The sequence below is a fragment of the Stegostoma tigrinum genome, chromosome 36, assembly GCF_030684315.1.
Source record: "Stegostoma tigrinum isolate sSteTig4 chromosome 36, sSteTig4.hap1, whole genome shotgun sequence".
Lineage (NCBI taxonomy): Eukaryota > Metazoa > Chordata > Chondrichthyes > Orectolobiformes > Stegostomatidae > Stegostoma > Stegostoma tigrinum.
In genome coordinates, this window is record NC_081389.1 from 17,486,971 (window position 1) to 17,508,236 (window position 21,266).

Genomic DNA, 21,266 nt, shown 5'->3' on the forward strand with positions numbered 1-21,266 from the left:
CCGCACTTCTTTGGTTTTTTTTGGGACAGTTCTAAGACTTCTGACTGAAGATCAGATTTTAACCTCCTCGAATTGTTCAACAATTAGTACCTTGTATGGTTTATAATGATAGTACAATCTCAATCTACTGCTCAGACAGTGCAGTGATACACAAGTGTCCCATTTCTCACTTGAACACAAGGTCAGCAAATATTTGGTATTGGTGAACTGAATTTCTGCATTAATTGGATAGCATCAAATTCTGGCTCCCATTAAAAGAACAGAATTCCCTTTTGGAAAAAGACACAAAATGTTAGGAGCACTCAGCAGGTCACACAGGCTCTGTGGAAACAGTCAACCTTTGAGCAAAATTCTAAGATGTGAGAGATGAGCAGTTTTTAGTCAAGAACATTATGGAGGGAAAAGTCAGAGCAGGGTCAGGAGCAAGAGAGGATAGGCCTATGTCTAGGTGAAGGAAAGGGAACTAAGTGTTGTGATACCACAAAGCAGAAGGTGCTGAGTTCAGAGGGTGTGTGAATGGTTACAGCAGAGCTAGGAGCATAACTAGGAAAATCTGCCGAATGGGATAAGGCTAACTATTGCCCAGGAATATTGAGTGTTCTGGCAAAGATCTGTAGCTCGGGTTGTGGATGAGGTTGTTGACTTGCTCAACGAGCTGGCTTGTTCAAAACAGGAATGAAAACAAACCAGCTCGGAGACCAAGTCAATAACCTGGCACAAATATGGTGGAAGCAAGGCAGATAGATTCATAATTGTAGAGCATCTTGGGGCAGATAAAGCAAACCTCATTCGTCACCAATGCAAACCAGAATGGGAACAGCACTGTAGACAATACCACTAAGTTTGCAATTTAGTTGAATTTGGAAAAAATGGTTACATATTGACAACATAAAGCAGTGTTTTCAAAGTTTCCCTGCTCCTGTTAAGGAGATTGCAGTTTTGAACCTCTGGTTAAAGGACAGGCTGGAATGGAGTCCAGAAACTGACCTCATTTAGGACTTTGTCATGTTAGTTAGTGTAAATTTCGGCACCGTTTAATTCTCATAGAAGCAAACAGGTCGTACAAGAAGAAACTCACCTGGCAACAATGGAAATGAAATTTAATAGAGCTTGAAATACATTAGTTGATCAGGTTTGTATCCATTGCATGTAAAAATATACACTGTATTTATTTAGAAAATTCACTTTGGAAATAAGGCCATTAACGATCAGCACAGAAGAGCAACGGGAAAGTTCAAGCTTCAGGGGATGGTAAGCATGTATTTTGAGATAACAAAGTGTGGAGCTGGATGAACACAGCAGGCCAAGCAGCATCTTAGGAGCACAAAAGCTGACGTTTCGGGCCTAGACCCTCCAGCATCTGCAGTTCCCATTATCTCATGTATTTTGACTTGGTTTTGTCCCCATTGCTTTTAGATTTGGCTGATGCTCCTTTCAGCCAATGGAAGAGAATTGTTGTCGGTCACAGAGCATATTGACAAGCTTAATACAGTCACGTGGTATTCCTCTGTTCGCCCATTGAAGGTAGGTGGCCTTTTGTCTTGTGTCAGCTAAAGTTGAAGTGGGTTGACACACTATTTGACCATAAGAGGCATCACAGCATAACTGAATCCACTATTCAGCCCATTCGGCAGAGACCTCTTTCCCTAGTCTGACACAATGTAATATCCCATTCCTGCCTAATCTGGGACTTCTTATTGGAGGGACTGATGAAGTGACTCTGAAACATGTAAAATAGTAGGAAAGAGGTTTGGCCAGTGAAGTTTTCCCATTGCTACTTGAAAGTGGCAGTCAAAGGAAACAATTACAATCCAAAGATAGAGAATTGGTCGCGCATAAAACAGAACAAATCACAACATAATTTCTCAATAGATACCTGAGTATACTTTTTATATTATCATCGGACACATGCATATTCAAACATGAAAAACTTAAGAATACTATAAACCTGAGATACAAATATTTCCTTCAAAGCAAAGACCATCATTGAATATTTTACAAGAAAATGTTTACAATTTGCATCATAAAATTGAACATTCTTTGGTGTGTCTCTATATTGCTGTTGTATTTTTTTTATAAAATGTAGTAAATTTGCCATAAATCATTGTTAAATTTAGGCTTTTGTTAGTACACAAGCTGGAGGTGAAGACTGTGCGGCTGCACAAACCTACCTACTCTCCAGAATCTGGGACTGCATGGTGACAAAAGATTAAATGAAAATGTTGATTTGTACAATTTACAATGTTGACGCAGAAGTGTGGCCGCAATCATGACATGAGGAGGTGGGTGTGGGGACAGGAATTTATGCATTTTAAAAAAAAGAGAGATACTTGGATAAATAATTAAAAATTCATTTGAAAACTGTTTGCATCTCCTACATGTAAAGCATCATTTCAATTTAAACTAGTTCTGTGCACTACTAGAAATAGCTTTTATATTGAAGATAGAGCAGCCCATAATTTCTGAGAGCAGCCAGCAAGGTACAGTAACATTGTGCTAATGCTGCTGTGTGTACTGTCCTCAATTTGTGCCATAAGTTTGGCACCTATCTGGGCACATTCGAATTAACATGTAGGTGATTCCTCTGTCTGCTTTTTTTTTTTGCCTGGGCTATCTCTTTTTGTTAAAAATGGCAGAGTGAAGCGATGCTACTTAAACATGTCAAAACTATCAGTCATTAATGAAAGAACTGTCACAATGAGTGGACAACACCAAGATGGTTGACTCTGACGACATGGGTTCTAGAATTGTGAACTGTGACTTAAAAAGTAATATCGCTGTAGCCTTGGCAAACCATTGGGTATGGAGATGACTGGTGGTGGTTTAACCTGAGGGTCACCATGCTTCAGGCCAGGAGAGAGTTTGAGAAGGACAGTCCTTCAAACAAGATCAACCAGTGGTGGGAATTGCACCCAAGCAGCTGTTTGCAAATCAGCCATCCAACAAACTGAGCTAACTGACCTCCTGTTGTGATTTAACAACACTCATATGGTTGGGGAAGCTGAAATGTCTGAAGGTGGATAAACCACCCGATGCAGATGGTTCCAGAGTTCTGAAGGAGATTGTGGAGATATTGGTGGTGATCTTTGAGGAATCACGGGTATGAGGGAGATTCGCAGGGGACTGGAAAATGGCTAATATACAGCTCTGTTCAAGAAGGGACGGAGGCCGAAGATAGGAAGCTATAGGCCAGCCAGCCCGACTTCAGTCATTAATATGATTTTAGAGTCATTATTAAGGACGACTTGGAAGTGCATGGCAAAATAGGACTGAGTCAGAACGGCTTTGTCAAGGGGAGGTCTTGCCTATAACAAATCTGTTAGTATTTTCCAAGGGAGTAATGAACAGTTAGATGAAGAAGAGCCAGTGGATCTATCTGGATTTCTGTAAGGCCTTTGACAAGGTGCCACACAGGAGGCTGCTAAATTAGATAAGAGCCTATTGTGTTCGGGGCAAGCTGCAGACATGGATAGAGGATTGGCTACCTGGCAGAAGGCAAAGAATGGGGATAAAGGTGTCATTTTTAGGATGGCAGCCAGAGACTAAGGGGGTTCAACAACTTACGTTATACAGTAATAATCTGGACAAAGGAACTGAGGGCATTGTTGTTAAGTTTGCAGATGACACAAAGATAGGTGGAGGGACAGGTAGTGTTGAGGAAGCAAGGAAGCTGCAGAAGAACTTGGACAGGCTTGGAAAGTGGCCAAAGAAGTGACAGACGGAGTACAGCGTGGGAGTGTGAGGTCACGCACTTGCGTAGGACGAATAAAGGCATAGACTAGTTTCTAAATAGGGAAAAGACTTTGGAAAGCTGAAGCACAAAAAGACTTAGGAGCCATAGTTCAGGATTCTCTTAAAATAATTATGCAGCTTCAGTTGGCAGTTGGGAAGGCATGTGTAATGCAAGCATTCATTTCGAGAGATGTGGAGTACAAGAGCAGGGATATACTGTTGAGGGTGTGGTCAGACCGTATTTTAAATATTGTGAGCAGTTTTGGGCTCTATCTAAAGAAGGATGTGTTGGCTTTGGAAGGGGTCTAGAGGAGGTTTACAAGAATGATCCCAGGATAAAGGTCTCCTAAAATGCATGGATAAGGGTTTATAAACTTCCTAATGGGAGCTGTACTATAGGACAAAGAATAAATCAAATGATAACAAGTGCATGGAAAAAGGCAATGTATTAATTATTTCACCTTCATGTCGTTTGGGGAAAATCAAACTGACAGAGGTAGCCAGAAGGAAGAATGTATTGAGTGTATTTGGAATAGTTTTTTCCTAGGAAACAGTGACAATAACATGGTAAAATTTAGCATTCAGTTTGAGAGTGAAAAACATGGGTTGGAAACATCTGTGTTAAACTTGAGTAAGAATAATTACTATGGAATCAGGGCAGAGTTGGCTGGAGGGGACTGGAAGAAGAATTTAGCAGAAATGCAGGATGAAGAACCATGGCAGGCATTTAAGACAATAGTTGAGGGCCCTCTACAAAGGTACATCCCAGAGAGGAAAATTTCTGTGATGGCAACCTTGTTACTAGCAGAGTGCCATAGGAATCAGTGCTGGGGCCGCAATTCCTTACAAGAGTGTTAATGACTTGGAAAATGTAAGCGAATGCATTATTGCTAAGTTGGTTGATGACACAGAAATAGCTGGGAGTTATGCATAAGTCTGTAGAAGGATATAGAAAATTTGAGAGTTGGTAAAAATGTAGTACAAAGAATATAATGTTGGAAAAGGTGATGTTATGCACTTTGGCACAAAGAATAAAGGAACTGAATATGATTTAAATGGAGAAAGATTGCTAAATTCTGCAGTACAGAGACATTTGAGAATCGCAAAAAGCTACTGCACAAGTTCAGCGGGTAACAGGGAAGGCAGTTGGAATGTTGGCCTTTATTTCAAAGGGAATGGGATGTAGAAATAAGAAGGTCTTGCTGAAACAATGCAAGGCAGTAGTCAGAACACAGCTGCAATCCTGTGAACACTTTTCGTCCCCTTTTGCAAGAAAAGATAGTCTGGCACTGGCTACAGTCTCAAGAAGATTTGTTAGCTTGATCCCAGGTATGGTGGGAGATTTTTTTTTATGAGGAGAGGTTGCATAGATTGGGCCTATAATCATTGAAGTTTAGGAGAATGAGAGGCGACCTCATTGAAACATGAATGAAGCTTGGCAGGGTAGGTGCTAAGGCATTGTGTCCCTTTCTGGGAGAGTCTATGAACAGAAGCATAATATTGAAGTAAGAGGTCATCCATTTAAGATGGGAGAACTTTTGTTTCCAAGTGGGTAGTGAGCCTGTAATGTTATTTAATGAAGAGAACTACTGAGGCTCTGTCATTAAGCATGTTGAAGGCTGAGATCAATAGATTTTTAAACAGTAAGAGAGTCAAGGTTATAGGGAAAGAGCAAGAAAATAGAGTTAGGGAATGTCAGTCAGCATGATCTCATTGAATGGTGCAGCAGACTTAATGGGCTGAATGGCCTGCTATGTGGTTCTACATCTTATGGTAAATGTCAGTTAGGGATGGGCAATAAATGATGGCTTTGCCAGCAATGCCTACATTCCATGAAAGAATTAAAATAAAAATAGTGAACTTGATAATGGGGTTAGCAAATGGAGGATGAGGAATGTGGTGGTGTGTGGATTAGGATATGATAAACAGAATTGATCTGGCCAACTTTGGCGCAAAGAAACATTGACCAAGCACTGTACGTTCATCTCTTTTATAGAAGTAGCTTGTGGCACAATATAAGAATACTTGTGATCTGACTAATTCACATACAAGTATAATGAGATTGAGACACATGTACAGCAGAAGAAGTGTTGTTTAACATTCTCAGGTAGTCTGGTCACCTGCTGTGACTGCCAGGCTGTGTAGGGAATGCCTTCTCTTGCCCAGATCCTGTCTCTTGTGCATCCAGGGGCAGAGTGTCGAGGGTAATACCTCGTCGCTCACCAAATACCCGTTCCTGCAGTTCGATTATATCATGCCTGATGTCAGCCATCATCAGTAAGAGGAAGTCAAATGATCCAGGAGGTCCCTGGAGATAAAACAAAATTCAATGCGGTCATGACATTGTTCATCATTATTCATTCTTCCAATCCATGGAAAGCCCCTCCATACAACTTTGTTCAAGGGAGTATATTATATAACATTCTTCATGCTATATCTTAAAAATGGCTTATCATCAATTGTAAAGGAGAGTAGATCTGTCAGCTGTATGTTGATTTGCTTGTATCCGTGAGATGCCAGGATTAGGGTTGACGTTAGAAGCTTGGTCAAACCAAGGTTGAGTTACATCAAACTCAGAACCTGAAAGCTAGCTGTTCTATTTCAGAAGATTCAAAGACCTATTGTGAATTAACGGAAACATTGCCCAGGTCACATGTTGGCTGTGAAGTCACTTCTTTCTCATTAGGAAGTGAATTTAGTGGAAAACCTCTTAAATGCATTCACAAATACAGGCAGATGCACTCCACATCTATTGACTCCTCAAATATCTACCATTTGGAGTAGCTCAGTGGTTAGTGCTGCTGTCTCACAACACCAGGGACCCAGGTCCGGTTCCAGCCTCGGGCAACTATCTGTGTAAAGTTTGCATATGCTCCCTGTGTCTGCATGGGTTTCCTCTGTTTTCCCCCCCCACAGTGGGTGGATTGGCTATGCTAAATTTCCCATAGTGTCCAGGGGCACACAGGCTAGTTGGTTTAGCCGGGGAAATGCAGGGATAGAGAGTAGAGGGTGGAATGCTGTTAAGAGAGGTGGTGTGGTATTGATGGGCCAAATGACTTTCTTTCATACTGTAGGGGAGATTCTATCCTTAATTGCTAATCAAGAAATCAAAGCTCTTGCATAGTGTTGTATCAGTACAAATGTAAAGAGTAGAATGTCCAGAAATACTTACATTTTATAGGTATTTTAATCGACCTGCTTGGTCATTTTATGACACAACTTTGCAAGAGGTGGTACTTGATCCCAGGCTTTCTAGTTTAAAGATAGGGAAACTACTGCTGCACCACAAGAGCCCCTGGATAACAACACTTCCAAAAAGACAGCACAGGCTTGAAGGGCCAAATGGTCCTGTCCTTTTTTTCAAAAAAAACAACGCACTTACACATCTTACAGCCCAACTCTGGAGCAGGTGGGACTTGAACATGGGCCTCTTGGCTCTGATGAAAAGACTCTACTACAGTGTCACAACAGCCCAACCTAACTCCCATTATACTTAACATTAGGTCTTTCATCACCGTGGGGCCTCCAAAGGGCTTTGCAACCAATGAAGTGCTTTGAAGTGTAGCCTTTGTTGTGATTTAGGAAATGCACACTTGCATGCATTGTGTAAATCTAACTATTGAGATCCAATGATGGTCTCTGTTGTACATCCTTTTAGAACATAGAACGGTACAGCACAGTGCAGGCCCGTAGGCCCATGATTTTGTGCCAAAATTTTACCGTAAACCTCAGCTCCATCTAACCTCCACCCCTACCTTATACAATCATCCATATGCCTACCTAATAGCTGCTTAAATGCCCCAAATGAGGCCAGCTCCACTACCCTCTCCAGCAATGCATTCCACACCCCTGCCACTCTCTGAGGAAAGAACCTACCTCTGACGTCTCCCCAATACCTAACTCCACTCACTTTAAAACTATTCCCCCTCGTAATAGCTACCTCCCCGAGGAAAAAGTCTCTGGCTGTCCACTTGATACGTCTGCTCATTTTGTACACCTCTATCAAGTCATCTCTCATCCTTCGTTGTTCCAAAGAGAAAAGCCCTAGCTCTTTCAACCTTACCTCTTAAGACCTTCCCTCCATTCCAGGCAACATCCTGGTAAATCTCCTCTGTACTTTTAACGCTTCCTCATCTTTCCTGTAATGAAGCGACCAAAACTGGACACACAACCCTGGTTCGGCCACATCTAGAGTATTGTATAGCTGGAGCATAGCTTCACAGCTCTTGAACTCAATCCCTGTATTAATGAAAGTGAACACACCATATGCCTTCTTAACAACTCTGTCTACCTGGGTGGCAGCTTTCAGGGAACTGTGGATGTGAACCCCAAGATCCGTCTGCCCCTCCATACTGCCAAGAATCTTTCTGTTAACCCTATATTCTGCTTTCAAGTTTTTCCTTCCAAAATGAATCACCTCACACTTTTCAGGGTTAAACTCCATCTGCCACTTCTCAGCTCAGCTCTGCATCCTATCAATGTCCCTTTTTAACCTCAAACAGCCCTCCGCTCTATCCACAACTCGACCCATCTTTGTATTGTCCACGAACTTACTAACCCATCCTTCCACTCCGACATCCAAATTATTCACAGAAATGGATCAATGGTCGGCACAACATTGTGGGCTGAAGGGCCTGTTCTGTGCTGTACTGTTCTATGTTCTATGTTCTAAATCACAAAGAGGACCCAGAACAGATCCTTGTGGTACATCACTCGTTACTGAGCACATGCTGAATATTTTCAGTCTACTACCACTCTTTGTCACCTAAGGGTCAGCCAATTCTGAATCCAATCTGCCACATTTCCCCCTATCCCATGCCTCCTTTCTTTGTGCATGAGTCTACCGTGGGGAACCTTATCAAACACCTTACCTAAATCCATGTATACCACATTCACTGCTCCACCTTCATCCACATGAATTCAATAAAGTTTGTGAGGCATGACCTACCCCTCTCAAATCCATGCTGACTATCACAAATCAAACTGTGCCTATCCAAGTGATCATAAATCCTGTCTCTCAGAGCCCTTTCCAATAATTTGTCCACCACTGAAGTAAAACTTCTACTTACTAATCATCTGAGTTCCACACAAAGTGCTTGTCATCACTGTTTAAGGGACTGAAGAACACTGAGGCTAACGAATGTCAGCTGGAGCTGGGAGCTGTCTTATCCTGGAGTTATACAGTTCGTATGTTCAAGCCCTGCTCAAAAAAACCGAGGCTGACCTTACAGCGCAGCCTGAGAGAGCGCTGCATTGAATAGTTTGCCAGTGGTAGTCGTGGAAACGGAGTCATTAGTGACATTTAAGCAACTGCTGGACATGCACATGGACAGCAGTGAATTGAGGGGAATGTAGGTTAGGTTATTTTAGTTTTAGATTAGGATTATTCCACGGCACAACATCGTGGGCCGAAGGGCCTGTACTGTGCTGTACTTTTCTATGTTCTACTTTAAACTGAGGCCTTCTCTGCCCATTTGTATGGGTGTAAAACAATTTTGAAAAAGAGCAGTTGGTCTGAACAAAATGTATTTCTTGATCAAAATCACAAGAAAAAAAAGGGAACGGGCTTGTGCAAATTGGCTGTGGCATTTCCTACAATACAACAATATTCAAGAGTACCTACAGTCATATTCATAGAGATGTACAGCACAGAAATAGACCCTTAGGTCCAACTCGCCATGGCAACCAGACATCCCAAGTTAATCTAGTCCCATTGCCAGCATTTGGCACTTTTCCCTCTAAGCCCTCTCTAATCATATACATGTCTAGATTCCTTTTAAATATTGGTTGAATTGCTGTGAACCATGTGGGACATTTGTTAGCCTTGAAGAACACTATATCAATACAAATCTTCTTTCTTTTGAAGGGATTCAGCATCGGTAAATTGGCATTTCTAGGTACCTTACTGAAATTTCAATTTTCTCTCTTTCTCCTTGCATCAGTCTCCCTACACAATGTGACAGCGCACCACCAGCATTAGTTGTGTAACACAACTGTTGCTTCAGGTAAAGGCACAGACAGGGTGTGAAATTTTAATTCACTGTTGTATTCTGTAAATATGCAATAGTTACTTTTCTGCATCAGTCAGATTCAAAATCCCTTGCTTCCCCCTACTTGTTCCAAATTCCATTCTTGTTATCAGTTATCTTGCCAGTTTTGCAGATTTCCTGTGTTGAACATAAAAGCACTTGTGCATGTCAGTAATCTCTGAAGTGTAACATCAAAGTTGCATTAAACTGTAGAGAAAACAAAATATCTCCAGGTGCAGCAGCTGCTGCTTTTATGCAGATGTTGTTGAGAAAGCAGGAAGATCACCAGCCTTCAGAGTTATGCAGAACAGGGCACAGGAGTCCATTTGGCACCTTTGTTGAATGGGGACTGGGGGTCTGGTGTTTTAGAGGAACCACTGACCAGTGGCATAGGGGAAGCACAAAGACTAGTGACTGGATGGGGAGTTTTGCAGATTCCTTCCCCCATCTCCCAGATTGCTTTCCCAAAGCTAACTGGGGTAAGGACTACCACTGATAAAGCCTTTTGACGTGGCCACTTAAATCCAATTGTCAGACGTTGACTGGGTCAGCACAGCGACCTGAAGATTGGTTTCAGGGTATCAGTGCTCCAGGTAGGCTTTCTGGCCCTCCTTACTGACTTAGGTTCAAAGCAGCTCTGGGCTGTTTGTCAAGGAAGTTCTTCTAACTTGCTCCATCCTCCCTGCTGCCTGCTTAGTGGTGACCTGACCTACCGTAACTTCAAGTTTTGAGAAAGCTAGAGAGAAGTCCCCTTTTGGGGCTTCAACTTCTTCATTTAACTGTCACTGCACCTTTTCAAAAGAAGAAGTGATTAGTTCATCGCTGGGTCAGTATTTGTTGTCCAGCTACCCCTTGAAAAGGTGGTGGTGGTCTGCCTCATTGGACTGACGCATTCCACGTGGTGTAGGTCCACCCGTAGTGAAGTTTGGAACGGAACTCCAGGACTTTGACCCAGCAACTTTGAAGGAACATACATCAAGTCAGGATGGTGAGTCACTCAGGGGAACTTGCAGACGGTGAAATTCCTGTGTATCTGCTGCTCTCCACCTTCTAAATGGTGGTGTACGCAGATTTGAAAGGTGCTATCAAAGGTGAGTTGTGGAAAAGCATCTCAGTGATCATGCACATTGCTGCCACTGCGCATTGGTGTTGAAGGGAGCCAATGTCGAATGTGTTGGCTGGGGTGTCCATCAAGTGACCTTTTCCTGGAAGATATCAAGCTTTGAGTGTTGTTGGAGCTGTGTCCATCCAGGAAAGTGGAGACTATTCCATCACACTCCTCCTAATTTCTGCCTGGTGGATGTCGAACAGGCTTTGGGGAGTCAGGGGGTGAGTTACTCACCACAGAATTCCCAGTATCTGATCTCCTATCCTGGCCATTGTATTTATATGGCTCATCCAGCTCAGTTTTTCCTCAATGATAACCACCACCAGCCAACCCCCCCCCCCCCCCCCCCCGCCCCCACCTCGCACCACGGGTAGTGATGATGGGGAATTAAGTGATAATACCACTGAATGTCAAGGGGATATGGTTAGATTCTGTCTCATTGGATATCATTATTTCCTGGCACTTGTTGAAAATGTTGCTTGCTACTCATCAGCTGAAACCCCACTTTGGGAATCCCTGGTGTAGACACTGAGAGAACAGAAATACCCACATGTATCCAATATAGGCAACAAACATCTACAATGTATCCAATGAACTCTGCATACACAACACAGATAGCAGAATGAACTGTCTAGTATTTAAATGAAGAGGGGGAGATTGTTACAAGCCAGAAATAATAAACATGAGACAGTACCAAGAAGTATTAGGAAATAAGTTCAAATGGTTCATTATTAAGTATATGGAATGGTCAGAACAACTGAGGCAGTGGGTGAGAGCCTGACAGACTGCCCCGACAGTTTGACCATGTTGATGTATCTCATAGAGTCATAGGGTTTTTACAGCATGGAAGGAGACCTTTCAACCCATCGTATCTGTACCAGTCATCGAGCATCTATTCAAATCCTATTTTCAGCATGTGGCCCTTGTTTGCTACATGTGTTCATCGAAATAGTTCTTAAATGCCTTGAGGGTTCCCACTTCTACCACCCTTTTAGGCAGTGAGTTCCAGATATTCACAATCCTCTGGGTGAACAACTTTTTCTTCAAATCCCCTCTGAAGCCTCCTGCTCCTTTTATTTTAAAACTGTCTGCCCTGGTAGAATCCTTTTCATAGAATCCCTATAGTGTGGAAACAGGTCCTTCTGCCCAACAAGTCCACACCTACCCTCAGAGACTCCCACCCATCCCCATCCCCCAAACCCACTTAATCTTCACATCCCTGAACACTATGGGAAACTGAGCATGGCCAATCCACCTAACTTAGATCTTTGGACTGTGGGAGGAAACCGGAGCACCCGGAGCAAACCCACATAGACACCAGGAGAATGTGCAAACTCCACACAGACAGTTGCCCATAACTGATCCTCTCAAAAGGGGAAACATTTCTTGCTATACTCCTCAGAATTTTATACACCTCAATCAGTTTTTCCACTCTGAGGAAAACTACCCCAACCTATCCAGTCTCCCTTCATAGCTGTATAGCTCCAGCCCAGGCAACATCCTGGTGAATCTTTTTGCACCCTGTCTAGTGCAGTCACATCTTTGAGTGTGGTGGTGACTGGAGCTGCACACAGTACTCTAGTTGTGCCCTAACTAATGTTATGTATTTAAAAAAAACACCTCCATCATAACCTCCTGGCTCCGTATTCGGTGCATTGAATCATAAAGGCAAATATGCCATCTGCCTTCTTCACCATCCTATCTGTCTGTCCTGCTGACTTCAAGGATCTGTGAACATAAAATCTTTGGCCCCTCTCATCTTCTGCTCTTCCTAGGGTCCTACTATTCAGCATTTACTCCCATATCCTGTTATTCCTCCCAAAAAGTGTCACCTTACACTCTTCGGGATTAACTTCCATTTGTCATTGTTCAGCCATGTGACCAGCCTATTTATATCATCCTAGAGCTTTCCTCCTCACTATTTACCACATCAACCATTTTATGTCATCTGTGAAGTAACTGATTATAGCTCCCACATTCATAAACAGGAAGGGAGCTAGCAGCAAACTGTGATTTGCCACTGGATACAGGCTTCCAGTTGCAAAAAACACAGTTTAACCATCACCCTCTTCTTGCTGCTAATCCAATTTTATCCAATTTACTTCTTAACCAGTCTGCAATATGAGATAAAAGCCTTACTGCAGTCCATATATACTTGCATCAACTGTGCTACTCTCACGTGCAGACCTAGTTCTGTCCTTGAAAAATTTAATCAAATTCTTACAAAGCCTTGCTAACTATTCTTGATTGATCCTTGCCTCTCCAAGTGGACATTAACTCTCCTCTAGTGCATCTGCTGTTTCGTGCCTTTGGTATCTCCTGTAAATGTCCTTTCCCTTATGCCCAGCTTCCCATGCCCCCGCCCCAATAAAAAATTTGAAACATCTTTTTGCATTCTTTTTCTTTTTTAAAACCTACTCATTCTTTATTTATGTCTGTTCAGTTTTCATTACATTGTAGTAATTGTGTCTGTTCTCTGTTGTGCCTTTTCTACACTGTTTGGTCTGAATTTCATATTTACAGTGTTTACAGTTTTTTCTTAGCCTATAAATTAAAACAAACAAAAAAAGAATAGATGGAGATACTGAAAGTGCAAGCATTAGTTGAGTCGTTACAATTAACATTCTCCAGTATTAAACAAAAAGTCAAGCCTGCTTGTATGCAGTTAGGATGAAACCAGTTTTGTCTCATTTTTGCTTCTGGTACTCTTGGCATGGTGTGTTCTGTATGTTTCCATACAGCTCAATTGAAGGATTGAATAATCCTGTTACTCTGTTCTATCTTTAATCTTGTGACCCCAAAAATGAACTTAAACTTCAGTTTTTGAACAGGTTCCCAAATGATTTTCTTTAAATGTCTATGTGTTAGTTAATTTCTCAATGCACTGCTCACTGGTAACCTAGTGTCCAGAATAATTGCGATGTTTTGGTCATAACCTGGTCTGTTTCTTGAAGGGCACACTATGTCAAAATCAATCCTAACAATCAGGTACAATTTGCTCGCAGTTAGTTCAAGTTATCAGATTGTCAAATCCGTGTAACTTGCTGGCTCTAGGTTAATCTGCAGTTTCCTTCTCCTGTAGCAATTAACCTGTGATTGACCTCCATATGAATTGTTTTCACTTTAGACATGTAGACATTCTACAGAATATGCTTTCTGACGTTCCACGTAGACAGATATAAGAACATAACATCAGAACTAAGAGCAGGAGTAGGCCATTCAGCCCTTCGAGCCTGCTCCACCATTCAGTATGATCATGGCTGATCTCATCTCTGCCTCACCTCCACTTCCCTGTCCACCCCCCATAACTCTTTAACCTGTTGCTAATTAAAAATGTTTATATCTCCTACTTAATGTCCAAGCATCCACCGCAATCTGGGGTGGTGAATTCCACGGAGAAGTAATTCCTCCTTGGCTCTGTTTTAAATCTGCTGCCCTTTAACCTAAAGCAATGAACTCACATTCTAGAGGTCTATAAAAGGTTCAGAAACTAATATTTCTCCGCGCACTCAAGCAATTTTTCTTACGGGTGGTCCACGTGGTCCTGGGTGACCTCTTTCGCCCTGAAAAAGATCAATGAAGATTCACAAATTAGTGGTTGGCTTTTGGAGCAGAAACACAGCAAAGACTTACCTCTCTTCCGGTCACCAAGGTGGAAATATATCCCGCTGTCCAATGTCAGGATTGATCCCATATGGATGAACATTCCCTTGACAACAGGGCTCATGTTTATATATCAAAGTTGAACATTTATAGGGAGTGGAAAATAAGCTTTATGTAAATGAATCATGATAGAGGATGGGAAAAAGTTCTGGCTGTAAGAACTGCTCCTTTGAGGTGTTATAGCTGAATTTCTTGAATTCTGGGAGGAGTGATTACTGTTTTATAAGGTGTCCGATTGTTTTGGAACTTCAGGAAAATATGATCAAAACAATAGAACTTTACAAAGGAGGAAGACAGGCAAAGGTAGTGACCATATGGGTAGTGATTCAAACAGAGAAAGAAACCCACAGTGCTGTTTGACCCAGCAGTGGATCTGCACAGTTGATTATCCTGTTGCTTGATTTCAAGTATCTCTGGACATTGTTAATTTTTCTTAGAGAACACCAAACAGCAAAATTCACAGCTGACCTTGGGGAAACGTGTAGGAGAGCTCACAGCAGGGAAGCAGCTAAGTGGCTTTTAAAGTGAAACCTTACTGTTTTTGTTGTTGTTGTTGAACATCTGCAATAGTGAGTATTCCTTTTTGATTATATGTTTTATTGAGATCTGTCTCCTGATTAAACTTGAAAAATATAAAACATAGGCACTAAGTTAGCCCAGAAAAGTGTTTTTTCGAGCAGTAAGGCTGAGTCTATGGATTGTTAAGGTGCAAAGATGTCCTTTTAGTAGAGTAATATACTCTTCTTGCCAGATGTAGGAGATTAGGGAGAGTTTCCACGTTCTTGATGGATTATATCTGCTGGAAGTGTGTTCCGTTGTGAATCCTATCATATTGCAAGGATCAGCTGGAGCTGCATTTAGAGGCAATGAGAAGTTTACAGGAGCGAGGGGGTGTGATGGACAGCAGTTGCAAGAAAGGAGATCAACCTAAGATACAGTCAGGCAGATGGGCTACTGTCGGGAAAGGTAGGAGAGGGAGGCAGCTTGTACAGGAATCTCCTGCATCTCAAACAAGTATGCTGTTTTGGAAAATATAGGTGGTGATGGACTCTCAAGACCATGTAGCACTGATAGCCAGGGTTCTGGTACTGAGATTAGCTCTAATGTAATGAGGGGTATGTCAGGTTCTATGCAATCAATTGTGACAGGGGACAGTCTACACAGATGTTTCAGCAGCTGACAGTGAGAAATCAGAATGGTGTGTTGCCTCCTTGATGCTAGGATCAAGGATATTTCTGAGAGGGTGCAGAATGATCTGAAAGGTCACAAGGCCCTAGCTGTACATGTCGGAACTGACAATATAGGAAGAGAAAAGGATGAGATTCTGATGAGACAATATAGGAATTTAGGCAGGAATTTAAAAAGGAGGTCCTCAAGGGTAGTAATATCTGGATTACTCCCAGTGCCACACGCTAGTGAGGGTAGGAATAGGATAGGGCAGATGAATGCCTGGCTCGGGAGCTGCTGCAGGAGAAGGATTCACATTTTTGGACCATTGGAATCTCCTCTGGGGTAGAAGTGATCTGTATATGAAGGACGGATTGCACCTAAGTTGGAAGGAGACTAATATGCAGGTGGGGAGATATGCTAGAGCTGCTCAGGAGGATTTAAACTGGGTGAGATTGTTGGGGGGGGGGTTTAATGTTTGGTTGGGATGGGGGAGGGCATGTATTGGAGTTGGGATATGACAGGACTCGGAGTGTTAGCGATGAAAGGGATCAGACTGAAAGGCTGGAAGAGTTGAGAAGAGGAGGAGGTCAAACAGTCAGGACAGATAGGAACACAGTAAGGAATGAGGCAGGACTGATCAATTAAACTGCATTTACTTTAATGCAACAGCTAAGGCAGATGGACTCCGGGCATGGTTGGGAATATGAGATTGGGATAGATCATACAATTTCTACAGTGTGGAAACAGCTCTTTGGCCCAACAAGTCCACACTGACCCTCAGTCATCTCACCCAGACCTATCCCCATATAACCCACCTAATCTACACATCCCTGAACACTATGGGCAATTTCCCATGGCCAATCCACCCTAACCTGCACATCTTTGGACCATGGGAAGAAATCGGAGTACCTGGAGGAAACCGATGCAGACATGGAGAATGTGCAAAGTCCACAACGACAGTCGCCTGATGGTGGAATTGATCCGGGGTTCCTGGTGCTGTGAAGCAGCAATGCTAACCACTGAACCACCGTGCCAGCCGATACCATAGCAATTACAGAGATGCAGCTCGGGGATGAACAGAACTGGAAGCTTAATTTTCCCAGGTGTAAATGCCATTGGAACGATAGAAGTGGGTCAAGAGAGGAGGGGAAATGGTGTTTTTGATTTGAGTTAACATTACTGCTGTACTTAGGATACCCCTGGGAGTATGTACAGGGAATTTATTTCAGTAGAAGTAACAAAGGGATGATCACCTTACTGGGATTGTATTATAGACCTCTCAATAGTCAGTGGGAAATTGCAAAACAAATTTGTAAAGAGATCTCAGTAATCTGTACGGATAATACGGTGGTTATGATAGGGGATTTTAACTGTCCAAACATAGCCAGGGACTGCCACAGTGTTAAGGGCCTGGATGGAGAGGAATTTGTTCAGTGTGTACAAGAAAATCTTCAGATTCAGTATGTGGATATACCTACTGGAGAAGGTGCAAAACTTGACCTACTTTTGGGAAATAAGGCAGTGCAAGTGACGGGTGTCAGTGGGGGAGCAATTTGGGGCAAGTAATCATAATTATATTCATTTTAAAATAGTGATGGAAAAGGATAGACTGGATCTAAAAGTTAAAGTTCTAAATTGGAGGAAGGCCAATTTTGATGGTAATGGCAAGAACTTTCAAAAGTTGATTGGGGACGGATAGTTGCAGGTAAAGGACGGCTGGAAAATGGGAAGCCATCAAGAATGAGATGGAGTGTCCAGAGACAATGTGTTCCTATTGGGCTGAAGGGCAAGGCTGGTGGGTGTAGGGAATGCTGAATGACGAGAAAAATTGAGGTTTTCATCAAGAATAAGAAAGAAGCATATGTCAGGTATAGACAGCAGAGATCAAGTGAATCCCTAGAAGAGTATAAAGGCAGTATGAGTATAATTAAGATGGAAATCTGGAGAGCAGAAAAGGGGACATGAGATAGTTTTGGCAAATAGGGTTAAGGAGAATCCAAAGGAATTCTACAAATACAGTAAATACAAAAGGGTAATGAGGGAAAGAATAGGCCCCTTAAAGATCAGCAAGGATGCCTATGTGTGGAAAAGCAGGACATGCAGACAGTTTTTTGCATCAGTGTTTACTGTGGAGAAGGATTTGGAAGATAGAGAACATGCGGAAATAAATAGCAACATCTTGAAAGATGCCCATATTTCAGAGGAGGAGGATAAATCTCTGAGACCTCATCAGTAGCACCTTGAAACTCTGGGAAGCTAGGGAAGTCATTGCTGGGTCCCTTGCTGAGATATTTATATCATCGATAGCCACAGGTGAGATGCCAGAAGACTGAGGCTGGCTAATGTGGTGCCACTATTTCAGAAAGGTGGTGAAGAAAAGCCAGTGAGCCTGACATTGATGGAGGGAATCCTGGGGGACAGGATTTACATGCATTTGGAAAGGCAAGGACTGATTAGGGATAGTCAACATGGCATTGGGTGGTGGGAATCATGTCTCACTAACTTAAATGACTCACTAAACTTACTTAAAAAAGTAACGAAGAGGATTAATGAGGGCAAAGTGGTGGACGTGATCTATATGGACTTCAGTAAGGTGTTCAACAAGGTTCCTCATGGTAGCCTGATTAGAAAGGTTAGATCATCTGGAATATGGTGAAAACTAGCCATTTGGATGCAGAACTGGCTCAAAGGTAGAAGACAGAGGGTGATGGTGGAGGGTTGCTTTTCAGACTGGAGGCCTGTGACCAGCAGTGTGCCTCAAGGATCAGTGTTGGGTCCACTGCTTTTCGCCATTAATAATGATTTGCATGTGAATATAGAAGTTATGGTTAGTAAGTTTGTAAATGACACTAAAATTGGAGATGGAGTGAACAACGAAGAAGGTTAGCTCAGAGTACAATGGGATCTTGATCAGATGGGCCAACAGGCGGAGATGAGGCAGATGGAGTTTAATTTAGATAAATGTGAGGTGCTGCATTTTGGAAAGGCAAATCAGGGCAGGACTTAACGGTAAGGTCCTGGGGAGTGTTGCTGAACAAAAGAAACCTCAGTGCAGGTTCATATTTCCTTGAAAGTAGAATAGCAGGTAGACAGGATAGTGAAGAAGGCACTTGGTATGCTTGCTTTTATTGGTCAGTGCATTGAGTATAGGAGTTAGGAGCTCATGTTGTGGCTGTACAGAACACCGGTGAGGCTACTTTTTGGAATACTGTGTGCCGTTCTGGTCTCCCTGCTATAGGAAGAATGTTGTAAAACTTGAAAGGGTTCAGAAAAGGATTTACAAGGATGTTGCCAGGGTTAGGAGGGTTTGATCTATAGGGAGAGGCTGAATAGGCTGGGGCTATTTTCCCTGGAGCATTGGAGACTGTGGAGTGATCACACAGAGTTGTATAAAATCATGAGGGGCATGGATAGGGTAAACAGGCATGGTCTTTTCTCTGGGATTGGGGGGGGGGGCGGGAGTCCAAAACCAGAGTACATAGGTTTAAGGTGAGAGAGAAAAATGTTTAAAAGGGACCTAAGAGGCAACGTTTTCATGCAGAGGGTGGTGTGTGTATGGAATGAGCTGCCAGAGGAAGTGGTGGAGACTGGTACAATTACAACATTTAAAAGGTATCTAGATGGGTACTTGAATAGGAAGGGTTTAGAGTGGTATGGGCCAAATCCTGGCAAATGAGACGAGATTAATTTAGGATATCTGGTTGACATGGACAGGTTGGACGAAGGGTCTGCTTCTGTGCTGTACATTTAATAGAGACATACAAGATGATCAGAGGATTAGATAGAGTTGACAGTGAGAGTCTTTTTCCGAGGATGATGATGTCAGCTTGTACAAGGGGGCAGAGGTACAAATTGAGGGGTGATAGATTTAAGACAGATGTCAGAGTCAGGTTCTTTACTCAGACAGTGGTAAGGGCGTGGAACGCCCTGCCTGCCAATGTGGTTAACTCAGCCACATTAAGGGCATTTAAACAGTCCTTGGATAAGCACGTGGATGATGATGGGATAGTGTAGGGGGATGGGCTTTGATTAGTTCGCATAGAGGGCCGAAGGGCCTGTTCTGTGCTGTATTGTTCTATGTTCTATCTCTGTGCCTCTATTTTGATGCCATGCAGTTATAGTTGTGTTCCATGTTGTGAATTTATTTAGAAAATAAAGGAATGAATTTCCATTAGAATGTACTAATGATGTTCTATAAACATCTTAATTAGATATTGTTAGGTCTACTCAACAACCAAAATCAAGCTGATATAAAAATGAACCATTCATTTGGATGGTTATCCCTATAATGGACAAGTTGCATTTTACAGCCTTGTGTTGTTTAAGTCATTGTTGACTGCTGTCTGTTTTTGTCCATTTAAAAATAAACTGAAAAGATGTTTTGAAGGGTTATCTATCACATCTTTGACCCAGCAGCAGAAATAGTCTGGGCACAATTGCAATGGTCATTTGCTGAACAGTACAGTTAATATTTTGCAGGGGACATCTCAAGAATCACCAGGACATAAGAACACTAAATTATGTGCCAACCTATTTCACATGGTAGCACCCTGGCTTCTGATTCAGTGGATTCAATGCCTAGTCCCAGCCTTGGAGCACGTAATTCTGGCCATCCTTTGTGACTGGGCAGCACAGTGACAGATGGAATTTACATCTAAGTGCAGGTAATAGAAAGTGAGACATGCACGCAATCAGAGAATGGTATAAATTTTCGGGAGGAAGTTGATTGTGAAGGTAAGCAATACCAAGACGCAAACAATCAAGGTGATGTGAAGCTGAAATACATTACCAAAACAGAAATCAGAAGAGGCCACACACAAACTGTCTATTTGAGCAAATGCTAGCCTTCACTGCGTACTGAGGCAGAAGTCAATGAGTTTGAAGTCCACTCCTGAATTTGAAGGCTGATACATCAGAGCGTGTGACGCTGCCCTCTTTCAGGTAAAACTTTGTGCCTCACAGGCAAATATAACAGGCACTCCCTGAGACAGAGCCAGGAGTTTATCCTGGTTTGGTGGCCATGATTTTTTTCCTCGGTCAAGAATGCCCTTGATCTCATTTGGGAGCTGTTGGATTTTGCTATGTACTAATTGAATGTGTTGGTTAATAATATCGACAGCCAGTTGTCTCTTCCGCTTTCACTGGTGTATGCCCAACTTAAACTGTGCCTTACAGCCAACATTATTATTTTGGCTTCACATACTTTCCTCATCATTTTGCCTTGCTAGACTGCAGCTCAGTGTTTGTGGTAACTCGCAGTGTTGTCATCACTCCCCCACCATTCCTCAGTAACTCATCAACGTGCGAGCTAAACTGGGACTGCTAGATGGCTATTGAACTGAGAAATGTCACAGTAGGCTCAATTTCATCCACAAGCATGCATCTTTCAATGATAGAAAGAGCAGTACAACACACGAACAGGTCATTCAGCTCACTAAGACTACACCAACACATAATGCCTCTCTAAATTAAAAGAACTTTGGCTTCTTTTTGGTCCATATTCCTCTAATACCTGCCTATTCATATAACTGTCAAGATGCCTCTTAAATGTTGCTATCGTAGCT

General features: G+C 42.4%; 1 protein-coding gene across 2 annotated transcripts in view; it reads right to left on the minus strand.

Moving 5' to 3' along the window:
* Positions 1 to 1,083: 1,083 nt before the first annotated feature.
* The window catches only part of LOC125446728 (collagen and calcium-binding EGF domain-containing protein 1-like), a 162,931-nt gene continuing 142,748 nt past the window's right edge, over positions 1,084 to 21,266 (minus strand). The window contains exons 10-12 of one of the 2 annotated variants that reach the window (XM_059640194.1): positions 14,397 to 14,432; positions 5,853 to 6,040; positions 1,084 to 1,720 (exon numbers count right to left, since the gene is read on the minus strand). In XM_059640194.1, coding sequence (XP_059496177.1) covers positions 1,615 to 1,720; positions 5,853 to 6,040; positions 14,397 to 14,432 — 330 coding nt within the window. In that variant the 3' untranslated portion in view covers positions 1,084 to 1,614. Of the gene's footprint in view, positions 6,041 to 14,396; positions 14,433 to 21,266 lie in introns of both variants that reach the window. The other variant, XM_048520487.2, reaches the window with a different exon arrangement.